At 40.5% G+C, this 16,070-nt stretch overlaps 1 protein-coding gene across 3 annotated transcripts in view; it reads right to left on the bottom strand.

Annotated features, from left to right (window-relative positions):
* Positions 1-436: 436 nt before the first annotated feature.
* Positions 437-16,070, bottom strand: part of LOC117503821 (proline-rich protein 5-like) — a 39,339-nt gene continuing 23,705 nt past the window's right edge. For 2 of the 3 annotated variants that reach the window (XM_034163075.1, XM_034163076.1), the window contains exons 6-11: positions 8,264-8,355; positions 8,044-8,184; positions 3,898-4,042; positions 3,525-3,794; positions 3,374-3,442; positions 437-1,071 (exon numbers count right to left, since the gene is read on the bottom strand). In XM_034163075.1, the coding sequence (XP_034018966.1) occupies positions 746-1,071; positions 3,374-3,442; positions 3,525-3,794; positions 3,898-4,042; positions 8,044-8,184; positions 8,264-8,355 (1,043 nt within the window). In that variant the 3' untranslated portion in view covers positions 437-745. The remainder of the gene's footprint in view (positions 1,072-3,373; positions 3,443-3,524; positions 3,795-3,897; positions 4,043-8,043; positions 8,185-8,263; positions 8,356-16,070) is intronic. The other variant, XM_034163077.1, reaches the window with a different exon arrangement.

The following is a 16,070-nucleotide window of genomic DNA, read 5'->3' as shown; positions in this document are numbered from 1 at the left end:
CAACATTTGACATTTCCTGTTTCACTGTGGACTCAAAATTTGTCGCTTCCTGTTTGGGACTCTCTGTACCATGAGAAAGCTTCGGCTTTAACCTGTTTATGCCCACATTTTTTTCCTAAGTGGACAAAGTTGCATTAGTACCTTTGAGTTGGGTTTTTTTTTGGTGAGTAGAAAATGACAGTGATACACTTCGACAACAATTATTGCCAGTGGGGAAAAAACAGGTTAATATGAACCCCATGTGTTGAACTACCTCAAAAACACACCAGAAAGCAGCAGATTAACACTGTACAAAAGTCCACTTTGGTGTCTACATTTTTTTCCCCCAACAAACATGACCTGCAGTAGTTTGCTGAAAATGTGTAGAATTTCAATTTCATGCTTATTAAGTCCATAGTCACTGCACAAATACTAAAAGTATAAGAAGCAAAAACATACGTGCAAAACTAAAATTTTAATTTGGTATTTCATCAGCTTGTTTGACACTTTAAAGAAGTTGACATCTTGCATAAGATTTTTCTGACTGCATCCATTGAAGGCTGAACAATAATACAGAAACATTGAAGGTCAGCTGTATAAAACAAAATTTAAGACCAAAAAGCCGTTTATCCACAAAGGCATCATTTTAAAAAAGTGGAAATTGTTTTCAGAGGTGAAAGATGACATTAAATAGAAAAATAAATGGGTTTTTAAGAATCCCTGATGTTTTGAGGAATGTCAGTCATAGCTCAGTGCTGTTTGTGTGTCACTCCACACTCTGCCTATTTCCACTGGAGATTGATCCTCCAGAACAGGATCTGGAGAGGTCCAGGAAGATGCCATCATGCTCAGAGTCCAAAGATTCCTGGGTGTGGTCCATCATGATCTCCGGATTGGAGGAGGGACTGGGACTAGAGCTTGTGTCATGTGGCAGCCCTCTGGGCGACGATGGGGAGTCTGCAGTGTGTGCGTCCTCACCTGAGGACAGCTCAGGCAGCAGGCAGGGGGAGGGCTGCTGGACCTGGAAGTGGACGGGACTGCCGGGAATGTTGGCATCTTTAAGGCGTGGTGTGTGGCAGGAGGTCACAGGGTCTGAGAAGAGAAGAGAAGAGAATACAGGTCAGGTCTGGGAGCATGTGCTGATGCAGTGCATCACAGAACTGCCCTGGATCCTGGTTAGCAACCACCTGGGTAGACAACCAGTCCATCACTGCCTCCAGAAAATAGCCACCCATCTATCACATCAGTGATATACTTGAACGTCCCCTTGGTCTTTTCCAGTTGCTAAGGTCCTCCACACTGAGGAAACTCACCACATGACAAAAATGTTACAGCTGATGTTCTGTCACATATGAGTCTGATGGGAGTTTAGACCTCTCTTTTCTTTCTTTTTTTTTACCACTTAATGGGAGCTAAATAACTGTGTGGCTTACACCAAAATGTATGGTGGCCATTCTGGGCTGGCACTCCAGGGTCAGTAAAGGATTACACAGTCATATTGAATCTATTTGAACATTAAGATTACAAAAAGGATATAAAAAAATCCAATATTTCTGGCCAAAAAGTGAAGTTTTTTTTTTTAATATTCTACACTCTTCACATATAATTTCATATGTTTCAAGCGTGTGTTTTTTTCCATAATTTTGACAATTACAGCCAAAAGAAAATCAAAATAGAATATTTCTTTTCAAGTTTAAAATGAAATAGCACTATTTTTGTTGTATAAACACCACAAATCTTTCAGTCTGGATACGTACGCACAACCACGATCATGGAGAAGACTGGTGCCTTGACAGTTGTTCAGAAGACACTCACTGGCACCTTCCACATGGAGGGTAAGCCACAGAACGTTCCACTAGTGAAAAGACTGGCTGTTCAGAGAGTGCTGGATCAAAGCATATTCATGGAAAGTTGACTGGAGGGAGAAAGATGCACAAACAAGGATGACCGCAACCTTGAAAAGATTTTCAAGGACTTGGTGGAGCTTCACAAGGAGTGGACTAAGACTGGAATCAGTGCATCAAGAGCCAACATGCATAGATGTGTCCAGGAATGGGCTGTGTGTCGCATCCCTCGTGTTACTCCTGAACCAGAGACTATGTCAGAGGGGTCTTACCTAGAGTAAGTAGGAAAACAACTAGACTGTTGCTCAGTTCTCTTTTCAGATGACGAGATATATTTCATTTGGAAATCAAGGTCCCAGAGTCTGGATCCCAGTGTGAAGTTTCCACAGTTGGTGATGATTTGGGGTGCCAAGTCATCTGCTCGTGATGGTCCACTGTTTTATCAAGTCCAAAGTCAACAAGCCTTTCAAGCACTGCATGGTTCCAACAAGCTTTATGGAGATGCTGCTTTTCTTTTCCAGCAGGATGTGACGCCTACTCATAGAAATACTAGTAACTGCTTTGCTGACTGTGTTATTAATGTACTTAATTGCCCACCCAACACCCATAGAGAACCTATGGGGTATTGCCAAGAGGAAGATGAAACACCAGACCCAACAATACAGATGAGCTGAAGGTCACTGTCAAAGCAGCTTGGGCTTCCAACCCCCCCCCCAGGCTGATCACCTCCATGCCACACCACAACAATGCAGTAATTTATGCAAAAGGAGCTTCAAGTAAGTACTGAGTACACAAATGAACATATTTCTCAAAATATTAAAAATATTTCATAAGAGCAAGTGTCAACCTTCTGTGAAATGTTTTTCTTTTTTCAGGGGTTGGGGAGGGGGAGAAGCTGTAATAATCAAAAGTTAAACTAAATGCTTGGAACATTTTATTCTATATGTATTCTCTTGAGAATATATAACCTTTTCCCTTTCTGACATAACTGACAAAAAATAGTGAACTTTTCCATGATACTCAAATTTTGAGATGTACTATGAACCATCTACAACTGAATGTTACGGTGTTCAGGTTACATTATTTGTACCAGCAGGCAGAATAAATGGTAGGGAGTCGCATATAATCGGCTATACTAAAATATGAAATGGAGCCTGATAATCACGAAATGGGGGTGAAATGGAGCAGACTGACCTAGACTGACTCCATAAGCTCGTCCCAGGTGTCTCTCGATGTCAAAGGCTGAGTACCTGGAGACATGAATGTCCCTGCCGCTATAAGCGCTCTAATGGCTCAATCAGTTTCTCGATTCATGCAATCGGTTCATCCTTTGAGTCCATTGAGATCACAGCATTGTCTGTAAAGTCAGCGTCACTAAACCTTTCTTCTGCTACAAAGGCCTCCAATTTGCTGTGCTCCACAATCCTACCCAGCACCCAGTGCATGCAAGTGTTCATCAGAGTAGGAACCAGACCATATCCTTGATGATCACCAGAATTTACTGGGAAGAATTTGGATTCTGCCTCCAATCTGCACAACACTCACAATACCTGTGTATAGGTCAGCCGTGACGTCCAGTAATTTATTGGGTGAATTTTCTTGAAGTCCCAGTGAGCAGCCTGGTCAACCAAATCAAACGTTTTGTGAAAATCAACATGGGCTGCAAAGAGGCACCACCTCACACCATGTGTGTAGTCCTACCTGAGAGAGCAGCAAAACTTTTGGAAGTTAGAGCGTGGTTACGTAATCCGGATGTGTCGGTTTTGCTGGTGTTAACGGCATTGGCGTCAGACGTCATCTCAGAGACAGAGTGACGTCTCATACTTGTGTTTCCTGCCGACGACGAGTCCACATCATACTCCACCACGGGGGTCAGCACGGGAACATTGTAGCTCTTGGAGCGTACCACTAGACTCTTGGCAACAGAGGGGCTGCCTGCTTTGGAGGGCCAGTACGGCGGCAAACGCTTTTCTGGACAGAGACGAGACAGTTTTGTAACTGAACACATACAAATGCATCAAAGACAGAGCGGGAACTTTTAAATTTGAAACGCTTTCTTGTGTAACACACGCACCCAACATGCAGGCGGAGCAGTGCTGATTGAATGACCCATCCTTGGAATATAATCCATTAGTGCCGAGGTACGGAGAGACCACCTTCTGGATCAGAGCCTCCAGGCGAAGATAATCATCTGTTACACCTTTAGACTCATGCACACCCTGCATGAAGGACACACGTCTTCAGCTAACGACCTACAACAGATTAGCAATTAGCAAACCGTACATCTATTATGAAGTAAGGTGCGTATTTTTTTTGCATGGTCCATTTTTTAAAAAGTGTAAAACTATTGTTTTTATTATTTAAGTTACATAAAAACACTTAAATGCATTGTGGTCCTAACTGCCAACTTCTGTACACTGCCACCTGCTGGATGATTAGTGGATGCTAAATGGATTGTAGAAAATTTGGAGAAGGTATGAGAACTAAACCATTACTTTCTAATTGTTTCACAGTGATTATATTCCCCACAAAGGACCGTAGAAAAGAATATATATGAAGTTAGCTGTGAAGAACAATGCGACAGGCACGGAGTAAATGTGGGCCAAAGAAACTTATTATATCAGAGAAATAAACTATTAACTAGTTACAAATAACTATCCTGGATGCTTAAGTGGTTAATTTATAAAAGTCCACACAGTCACATGTAGGGCTGCAAAAACCCTCAATTTATTTTGATAATCGAGAAAATATTTGACTGATTTCATTTGTTAGTTGTTTAGTTCATGAAATATTAGAATGTTGTGAAAAATGTCGATCAGTGTGTTTCAGAACCCAAAATGATGCCTTAAAATGTCTTGTTTTGACACAACCCAGAGATATTCAGTTTACTGCAAGATAGGAACAAAGAAAGTAGTAAAATAAACTGACTAAACCCCGTGGAAAGGATTGTGCATAAATGAAGATGAAATTTACACTTCTTTCTTGTTGCTTATTCTCTCAACATATGTGTGGTTTAAAGTTCCATGTATCTTGAAATCAGCTTTATTGTTAACGGATTCTTGGTTTAGCTCCCACCAAGGCCACTGCTAATGTTTGATTAAGATTATCTGGATTATGACCGATGAAATGCAGAGCATCATATGTACATAGTGTGAGGATACCTTGAGAGGGGAAGAAAGTAGTTTTTTTTTGGGGGGGGGGGGGGGGGGGGGGTCCTTGCCCTACCCTATTCCTACACCTATGATGTACTGACTTTACTTTAAAATCCTTTCAGTGTCCCAGTCCACAAAAACACAGCTTCATATTGGTCCTCAAAAAAGGTTTCAATAACTCCTTTGGTTTAAAGTTGTTTGAAATGTGCATCTCTCTGACAGCAACATTTTAAAAGTAAAATTTAGGTCATTTAGGTGTTTTAGGTCAAAGTGAATTTGAATAAACACGGGCCGGATCAACTTCAAATACGAAAACAAAGATCAGTGGAGTTTCATTTCTTTGTATCGTGCATCAAAACCACAGCTCAAAGAAACCACTTAAATAGGGCGCACGTCAGAGGGCGTCGAATGAAGATTACAAACAGATGAAACGATGAGTAACAACAAACAAATGTAATGTCTGCTGCCCAGGGTTCACGACATTGGCAGTTTTTCAGTCGCTACACGTCAAGGTGGCACACAATCTCAAGCTTCCTACACACTACTACTCATCAGAGTTTCATAACGAGCTGAAAATACTTTCTGAACTCTTAATAATCGTGTAAAACTCTTTAATGTGTTTGATGAAAGCGTCTGTCTGTGTGATGGCTCAAATCTGTTTTCTCATGGACGCACTTCACTAAAAACTAATTTTCAGGTGGACAGATGCGAGAGTCTTGGAAATATTGTGGCAAACAGGACTCTGTTGTTTTGTGTTTGCCAAAGACTTTTGCATTATATTCAAAAGATTACAACATATTCAAAGGAAAACTTGTCCATCACACAGTAATACCACCAGGGGTCACTGCAGCATTTTAAGTGTACAGGCAGTTACAGTAATTTTAAGTTATGTCCAAAAAACCCAAAACATGTACGTATGTGCTTGCTACATTAAAAAAAAAAAAATCTCACTGTGATTGTTGTTTTAAATGTTGTGATTTGTGTGTGATTTTGGAAATGCTTACCAAAGCTTAAAGGTGTACGTACATCTTTTGGGTTTTTTAAGATTAAAGTCATTAAAAAAAATTTTCTTTGACACTGCAATAATTTTATGCTTGAAAAGGATTTAGAATTTCTACTCCTGCCATGACATACATTTGGTAGTGACGTCATAGACCATGTGTGGCCTTCCTCCGAGGGTGTTGGGAAGGACACGGCAACTGCCAATTGAAGTAAAGAAAAGGCAGCGTGACATCAACTGGCATTATGAGTGAAATAAAATTAAGCAAGATGGCTGAAAAACACTCAGAAACAGCTCATTTCTGGATAAATTTAAAATGCTTCTCATATATTTTGTAAAAGATAGCAAGAAATATTTCAGTTTCAATTTATTTGCATTTATATAGCGCCAAATCACAACAGAGTTGCCTCAAAGCGCTTCACACAGGTAAGGTCTAACCTTACCAACCCCCAGAGCAACAGTGGTAAGGAAAAACTCCCTCTGAGGAAGAAACCTCAAGCAGACCAGACTCAAAGGGGTGACCCTCTGCTTGGGCCATGCTACAAACATAAATTACAGAACAATTCACGGACGAATATACAAGAAATGCTATTGGCGCACAGGACAGGAGGATCGCCAACACGAATACAACTCCCACCAAACATTGAATTGTTGGTTCTTTTTTTGTTGTTTGTTTTTTGTTTTTTAAACTCCTAGTGACAGTGTCGTGTTTTTGCGTTTTTTTAGAATTCATCATTTGAATGTTACGGATGTTGGTGTGCACGTCATGAGAATATACATCAAGCAAGCTGGTCAGGTCACATGTAATCTTAAATCCTCACGTGTGCACAAAAATAAACCGACATCATCATGTTTTTATTTCGGTAGAAATAAAATCTTGTCACTTTGGTGAAATTTGAAAGGCTGTACGTCTTTAATGTGCAAAATCATTGTGAAGCGTCTATTGACGTTTTTAACAACTAAAAGCAAACTGCAAAACCTGTTCACAAGCAGGTTTGCTGTTCTGAATGTGTTGCTATGGTAACCAATCCAGCATCCTTAAAAAAAAAAAAACTATATATATATATATATATATATATATATATATATATCTCCACAATCGCACCAGAATGTCAACAACGTGATCCGGATAAAAGACAAACCCATGCAGGAAAAATATGATCTGATGTCTAAATTAATGTGCTGCATTCACTGACCAATTAGAATCCGGTGTGTTGTTTTGGGAATTTTACACCTCCCCCCCTTAAGCTCTGCCATTTGATGGGCGTGTCTGTGCACACAGTGTCTCAACACGCACAACAGCGATTTTGTCGAGAGTTTGTGGGGAAAATGGAGCTTGAGTCTGAGAACTGTTTACATTTAGATGTGGATTTGTGACATCACAAAGCTCTGCATCATCACCATCTGACTGTTTTATCCAGTAAAACCGTGTCGTATGAATTTCTTCATGTGTCGATTCCACCCTGTGCTTTCTTTCTGGAGTAAAAGAAAAAACTTTGCCATTTTAATGTGTGTACTGTACTCGTGAGTGATGCGTGGCTTCCTGTTCCTGTGGTGATGTCACAGGATCGTGTAAACAAACGGCTCGCAAAGACAAACATCAACACAAACACACAGGGTGTGGAGCGCCCTGAGTGGTCATGGGAAAACGACTGCAGGCTGCATTCACACCGACATCGTTTCCTGTGAGATCCCACAGCAAAAACGGGGAAAAAATGTAATTGAAAAACAACCTCAGCCACTCTTTGGGTCACGTACAGTTCAAACGCTAACGATTAACAACTGCGGGTTTGAAATGAGCTACAAAGTAGTTGCACGTGTGGAAGCCAGACTGCTTCTCACGTGCACTTACGCTCTGGCCTATAAGTATTTTGACAGTGACTATTTTTTTGTGTGATTTCCTTTCATACGCCTCCACGCCAGCTGAAATGAAGCGGTCCAGATGTGTGAGCATTGAAAATGGAGGGAATGATATTAAAATGGCTCTACTGTGGTGGTATACAGAGGGAAACTGCAAAAACGGCACTGATGTCCAAATACTTATGGACCAGACTGTGCTTTTACATACCTGCAGAATGAGCAGCATCTGGATGATAGAGGGTGGGACTCTGGCCCGGGGTCGAGACAGAGCCTCGTCTAGTTTCAAGTTGAGGGCGATGATGTTCCTGAAGTGGAGCAGAGCCAACTGACGCACTGACGGCTCCTTTCCCTGTGGACACACAGACACACATGTTAACACAACAGCACAGTGTGAGGAGGCTGGCGTGCGTGCGTGTCAGTCTGTGTACCTGCACAGGGTAGAAGATTGCCTGCAGCATAGACAGCACATCACAGAAAAAGTAGTCCCACGTATCGGCCAGAGAGTCCAGCAGCTTTTGACCTATCAGGTAAAATCAGGAAGGTAATTGAGCAAGCAGGAGAGAAAGGTGACATCAACACTCCGCTTCACTTTTTCCACATTTTTTGTTTTTTGTTTTTTTTTTGACAAGTGACAAAGTTTTTTATTCGGCACACAAAATATTCAAATAGAAAAAAATGAACAATTCCACAAACAAAACACAGACAAAACTAGTGAGTCCGAAAGTGTGTGGGCTGAAGCAACGCTTATTAGCGCCCACCCCTGCTAGTACAAGTCCAACAATTCTAATCAGTCATATTTACATAAATACAAATTCACTACTACATGTCGACACACAGACATACACATCAATATACTATTCACTTATAATTATATTTATATAGTACCAGATCACAAAAAAGTCAAATCAAGGCACTTTACGCCAGTAAGGACTAACCTTACCAACCATTTTATGTTATAGCCTTATTCCAAAATGGATTAAATAAATTTTTTCCCTCAGAATTCTACACACAATACCCCATAACTATGCAAACTATGTAGATTTTTGCAAATTTATTACAAATGAAATTAAAAATCATATGTACGTAAGTATTCACAGCGTTTGCCGTGAAGCTCAAAATTGAGCTCAGGTGCATCCCGTTTCCACTGATCATCCTTGAGATGTTTCTACAGCTTAATTGGAGTCCACCTGGGGTAAATTCACATGATTTAGAGAGACACACACCTGTCTACATATAGTGTTCCACAGTTGACAGTGCATATCAGAGCACAAACCAAACATGAAGTCAAAGCAGTTGTCTCAAGGCACAAATCTGGGGAAGGGTACAAAAATATTTCTGCTGCTTTGAAGGTCCCAGTGAGCACAGTGGCCTCTAACATCTGGAAATGGATGAAATTTGGATCCACCAGAACTCTTCCTAGAGCTGAAAGGCCACAGGTGGAAATCGAACCCATGACCTTCTTGCTGTGAGGCAAGAGTGCGAACCACTAAGCCATCATGCCGCCCCAGTTTAGAAGTTGTGTTTATGAAATCAATATTGTATGATGCATCAATTAAACAACAACAAAAAAACATGGATCAACAAAGTATTGAGCAAAGGGTGTGAATACCTATGTGATTCCTTGTTTTTTTTTTTTTGTTTTTTTTGCAAAAATTAAAAAAAAAACATTTCATGTTGTCGTTGTGGGGTATTGAGTCGAATTTTGAGGGGAAAAATTAATTTATTCCATTTTGGAGTAAGGCTGTAACACAACAAAATGTGGAAAAAGTGAAGCCCTGTGAATACTTACTGGCTGCACTGTGTGTGTATGTATGTATATATATATATATATATATATATATATATATATATATATATATATATATATATATATATATATATATATATATATATAACGTGTAACCACACCAGCCCAGGACTCCACATCCAGCATGTTCACCTCCAAGATCGTCTGAGACCAGCCACTCGGACAGCTGCTGAAACAATCGGTTTGCATAACCAAAGAATTTCTGCACAAACTGTCAGAAACGTCTCAGGGAAGCTCATCTGCATGCTCGCCTTTTTTTTTTTTTTTTTTTTTTTTTTTTTTTTTTTTTTTTTTTTTTTTTTTTTTTTTTTGCCTGACTCCAGTTCGTCGTAACCGACTTGAGTGGGCAAATGCTCACATTCGCTGGCGTTTGGCACGTTGGAGAGGTGTTCTCTTCACGGATGATGCGAAGGAGATGTGTTGCACTGCATGAGGCAAATGGTGGTCACACCAGATACTGACTGGTATCCCCCCCAATAAAACAAAACTGCACCTTTCAGAGTGGCCTTTTATTGTGGGCAGTCTAAGGCACACCTGTGCACTAATCATGGTGTCTAATCAGCATCTTGATATGGCACACCTGTGAGATAATATATCATATATTTGAAGCTGATATTTCTTGCAGTAAAAAGTGTCAAAATGTATTATAACACACTTTTAACGCAAAACTTTATTTAAAATGTGCAGGATATGTTTAATTCATAGAACGTTTTAACATGACCTTTATGGAAAAAAGTGCAAGGAGCTATAAATAACATTAGTATGAAGTTGGTCAAATAAATAAACACAGCTGACACAGCCCCAGCCTGCACACAGGTCTGTGGACAAGCAGCCTTCAGCACCGAGAGGCTGGAATGTTTGACATCTAAGAAATCAAGTAGTGCTGTGGGAGGGACTTTTTTACAAACCAGAAAGCAGCGATTCATATTTTAAAAGAGTGGTATGGGCTAACAGCCCCCGCCAGGGCCTGTAGTCAGGAGCTATTGGCTCGATATGACGGACCCTTCACACACTTCAGTGGGCAGAATAGATTGAAATAATTCAAGATTTGTAATGTTTTGTAATCTACTGCAAAAGACACAACTTATGGCAGTTTAACTTAAATATTATACATATTGCATATTTCTGTTATGTTAGGTCACAATGGATAAAAGGTTAAAACAATGTTTTCTGGACATAACATTTGCTCTACTCTTCAAAACTGACGCAGTCGGTTTAATCCAGTGAGGCAGGCAGTTTTTTTTTTTCCTCTATCGTTCTTGAGTGGAATTACTTTTTTTTTTTTCTTTTTTTTCTTTTTTTTTTTTTTTACAATATTACCCTTTAATGGTTGTCTTATTTGAACAAGAGCTGAACCTGGACTGATTTGATTGTCCATCCTGCTCTTTAAGGATGAAACCTGAATGAAAAACTTTCTGAATCAGTTTTTCACACTCTTTCTGTTTTATTGAGACTGTGTGGGGAAGATGACCATTTATGATCGTTAACTTGCTCCCTGCTTTTTAATGAGCGTTTAGTGCTTAAGTCCACTGTTCACACAAATGATCACGTGATCGTTTCTAAACAGTAAACAGTTTGTACAGGTTGTAAACAGTTCCAGGGAAAACTATTAACTTCCTCCTCTCCTCTGAGTCTTTCTCTCTTTTGCTTCACTCCCTCCACCCCTCCTTTCTCTCTCTCCACCACCTACTTCTCTCCTCCCTCCCCCCTCTCGCTCCCTCCTTCTTTCTCTCTCTCTCCTGCCTCACCCCCTCCTTGTTTCCTTTCCTCCCCCTTCCTCTTCTCATCTCTCTCTCCTGCCCCATCCTTCCTCTCTCTCCTTGTCTCTTTTTCACTCCCCTCTCTCTTTCTCTCCTCCCCCCTCCCCTCGATCACACATCTTTTCTGTTTTTCCTCCTTTGAATAAGCTTGGGGCTTTTTGGTAACACGAAGCCTTTAAGCTATTAAAATAAACTGTTAATTTCTGAATGTAACAGCAGCAATGGACACAGGAGGAACTCTGGATTATTAAATTAAGGATCTTGATGGAGTTTTTCTTCTTTCACACAGGCAGACAGGGACACTATTTTCAGCTGTGCTCTGTTCCGCTCTGAGCTGCCCTTACACAGCACTCTGGCGCGAAGGTGGAGCTTGGCGACCAGAGAGTCGCTACATGCCGCAGTGCAAAACTAAACTGTCATATCGGCCGGTATAAATGGTCGATAACAATAGCTACAAAAAATACTGAATATCAGACTGGCCGATCTGTCGGCCCCTAATACATACATACACACACACAAGAGCTCTTGGTGAAATTCTTTTGTACTTGCATTTATTCTATTGTACTTGGATTAATGGTGACTGTCCACCAGGTGGAGATATCACTCCATTTCAGGAACCTTAGGAAATGACTACAACAAACCTGTTGCTTCTAGTAGTAAATATACATTTATTATTATGAGTGGCACAGCTGGTTCTGTTTTGTTTATATATATATATATATATATATATATATATATATATATATATATATAGATATATATATATATATATATATGTGTGTGTGTGTGTGTGTGTGTGTGTGTGTGTGTAACATATTTTCCAGAGTATATGTCGTGGCGTCATTAGTAGTTTGGGAGGTCTTGCACCTTATACTCCGGTGCAAGTTGTATACTGAAAAGTCACCCATTCCTTAATAATAATAATTATAATGACTATATAGGACCAGGAAATAAAACACTAAACAAAATAAACTAGTCATAAAACCAATAATAAAAAGTACACAACAACAATGCACAAAAATACAGAAAACAGGTGCTGGAAAATATGTAGTTTATTATATGGTATGGGATTTTGCCAACTTCTGATTGGCCCATTCGCCAGTTTCTGAGCTGTACCACATGCCGAGTTGACCACTGGTGGAGCCGAGTAGACCACGTGTGGTAAACGAGTACACCTCGTGTGCAGCGTAGCGCTAGCTAATCGAGTGACACCTTCTATCGATAACAACCGATCAGATAACGCGATACAACTCTTACTTTGGCTGTCAGTTTGTTGACAAGATGGCAGAAGACAGGTCTGCGTCTGTTAGCGACGCTGACTTAAAATGAATTTTACACGAAAAAGACGCGAAGAACACCCGCAGAAATACACAGTCAGCAGCCAACCTGTTTCGCAAGTACGTCACTGAAAAGGGACATGCGCCCAACTTTGAAACTTATGACAGATGGATGCTTGACGGAGTACTCGGTCTATTTTACACGGAAGCTAGACAAGCAAATGGCGAACTTTATAAGAAAACAAGCCTAAATGACTCTTCATCACGGACTTAACAAGCATCTTCAGGTCGATCGGTTGGTTGGTTGTCAATTGGTGCAGTATGACAGTAATAATAAAGAGTTGAAACTAGAGACTGATTTTTCAGTTTTAGTATGTTTGACAAACTCCCAATTTTCTTGTTTACCATATAATAAAGCAGTTATAGACTTTTGATTTTGGTGTACCCATGATTATGCGGACCTGGTCAGGATCTGCATAATCACGGGTACACCTCATTAAAAGTCTGTAATTGTATATAGTTTTATTGTAATTGTGAAGACATGTATGTGCATGACGCTTGAGTCCAAGACTAATCTCCCCGTGGGGACAATAAATTGTACTGTATCATATCATATAACTTGGCACACATACGCAGGGGGGTTCTGGAATTGCCCAGCAAGCTCAGATTTACCAAAGGTCATTCATTGGGGTCAAGGTCGTGTCTGTCTGCCTGTTTATTGGCCTACTTCTCTCACGTGTTCTGCTGATTTCTACTCTGCTTTTCAACCCATTTTAGACGCATTATGACCCCCACCTAGGTAGATTCTAGATTGCCTTCACTGGCAATAATTTCAGCGAAAACGAAGGTCATAGGGGTCAAATGTCACATTGCCATCATCATGACTGTCTTCATGTCCACTGGTATTATTACCTCCCAGTAGGAGGTGCAGCTGTAAAGTGATGCACCATTGTGTTGTTTTCAAGTGGGAGGTTAGAAACACTTCAGTTCCAGTTTGTTTAGATATCAGTCAGGAGATGATAATTTCAAAAAGGTTCCATTGTAAAATGACTATTTTCTTATTTTGTGAGTAAGCATTGGGGTAAAGTAGCATTGCTTAAATTTCTGAAAATATTTTTGGCTTTTTCGGCAGTTCAAATTACAGTATCAACAACTTCAATAGTAGCTTGAGTATGAATCCAGAAGGATCCTAAAGAAGAAAATCAAAAAGTAATTAACAAATTAACCACTGCAAATTATTTGGTTCTTACCAAGATAAAAAAAACAAACAAACTTGGATTTAGAAGTGTTAGATCATTTATCTTGTTTTAAGATTTAATTTCTTATTTTAATTCTTAGTGTTCAACTTGCTTATTTCTAGATTGGACAATCTTAATTCAAGACATTGTGTCAAGTGAAATTATCTGACCATGCAGCAAGATAATGTTCCTCAGATTTAGTGTCTTTATCTTGTTTTTGGGGGGAACTGTTTAATCATTTCCTCTCCAAACCTTTTTTTTTTTTTTTTTTTTTTTGGCATTCAGCTGCGACCCCGTGGGAATTTCCAGATTTTCATAAATCTTCATTCCAGTGTGGTAAGTCTAGCATGGAAAAAAACTGTGACTAAAAGTCCAGATAAGGAGTGAATCCTTCAGTTAACTATTAGAGTTGTGAGTGTGTCACCTTATCTGCACAGTCACACCGATTAAACCAGAACAAAGATTCTGAGTCACTACATCAGTTCGTCTTATCTTCACTGTTTCACTGGATCAAAGAGTAATTTCCTGTCGGGTTGCTGTGACAACGTGTTTCATTTCAGGTGCTTTGTGGAAATGTCACACATTTACCACATTGACGTACATTCGATGTCTTATGTTTGACTAAAAGGTTCCTCAGAGGAAATGAGAGTTTGAGCTCAAATTTTAAATTCATAATTCAAAAGTTAACATGCCATCACGTTATTATGTTCTACAAGGACATAGAGTACTGTCATCACATTTTTGTGACCAAGATAACGCAAGATCGGTACGTGTCGCACACTTGAGGTACACAACTAATGGACTGCGCGGGCTGTGTGAAAGTTCAGGGGATAAATTTGCATAATAATGAAGGGAACGTGATCTGCTGAGAACCACGTTATCTTAGTAATGCTGAATGGTGTAAAGTAGTCCTGTGATATTTGCAAACTTTTTCAATCTTAGTGGGATTACCTTCATTTTGTTGTATGGCTGGGGGGGCCTGGCTGTCTTTTTGTTTGTCTTTTGTCCTGTCTTTTGTTTTTCCTTCCAGGTGGCTTGCATTTGGGACTGAGTGGCTGTGTAGCTGAGTTTATCAGGACCTCACCCTGATCACCTGAGGCTGATCACCTGCGGCTCGTCAGGACTCACAGCTGTGGTGCATCTACATGGATTGGAACATGGTGGCATTTAAGACTGGAGTATACAGTGTGTATTTGCCAGAGACTCGACCTTGTGACCAGACGGGTGAGATCGTCATCTCGGGAGCCATCTCATCATCAGTGGATGCAGAGAACGTCCAGATTTGATACATGGTCTGTGAAAGAGGAGGGGGTGAGGTCTCACGCTCGTCAGCACACTTCCTGAGGTACGTTAGATTTTGTGACTAACATTTACACAGTCAGTAAATGTGGTGTCCCTCACACCTTATTATATTGAGCTGTATGTTGGTCGTTTAAATCGGCTTCCACTGCAGTGGAGTTTTGTGCACAGGGTGTTCTATGCCTGCAGGGTGGGAAGCTGATTTGCAATTGAGCCAGGAAGTGTTTGCTGTTTGTACACCTTTGAGCGTTCTCTCTGTGTGTTGAGTGTGGACTCACATAATGATTCCTTCTTTCACAGACTCGGTTTGTCGCGGCCACCTGGGGGGTGTCGGCGGGGTCCTTGGGTCCGAACCAGTTCTGGCTCCGGACCGTTAGCGCTGCTGGGAGCGCACCGCAATCCACCACGCCAGACCGTGCACTTTTATATTTTTCACAGCACTGTTATGTTCATTAAACTCTGTTATCCTTTGTACCGTGCTCTGCTTATTTTATACTGGGCCCTTCAAACGCTGGTCGGTTCTCTGGGCTGCGTCCGACACATAACACATTTTGGAGTTCTGGCTTTAATCAGTACTCAGAAGTCAGATATTTATGTGAAGGAGATGTGCCTTCTTGTCTGCCCATCAAACGTGGCCAGTAACGCTAATTTCAGTGCACTTCAGTGTTCCATTTCAGTCAGCAGTCTACATCAATATCTTCACAGGGCATTATGGAACTTAAACCTGTAGTCCGTTTGTAGAGGAATAAGGAGTAGGGCTACCAGTATGTAGACCTCAGTTTGATTCCTGTTGTGTCCTTGGATAAGACACTGCATCTGCATTGTCCCAGTCCACCCAGGTGTAAAAGGTACCA

This window comes from Thalassophryne amazonica, chromosome 22 (genome assembly GCF_902500255.1).
Source record: "Thalassophryne amazonica chromosome 22, fThaAma1.1, whole genome shotgun sequence".
Classification (NCBI taxonomy): Eukaryota; Metazoa; Chordata; class Actinopteri; order Batrachoidiformes; family Batrachoididae; genus Thalassophryne; species Thalassophryne amazonica.
The sequence above is the reverse complement of the archived record's forward strand: the minus strand, read 5'-3'. Positions and strand labels throughout refer to the sequence as shown.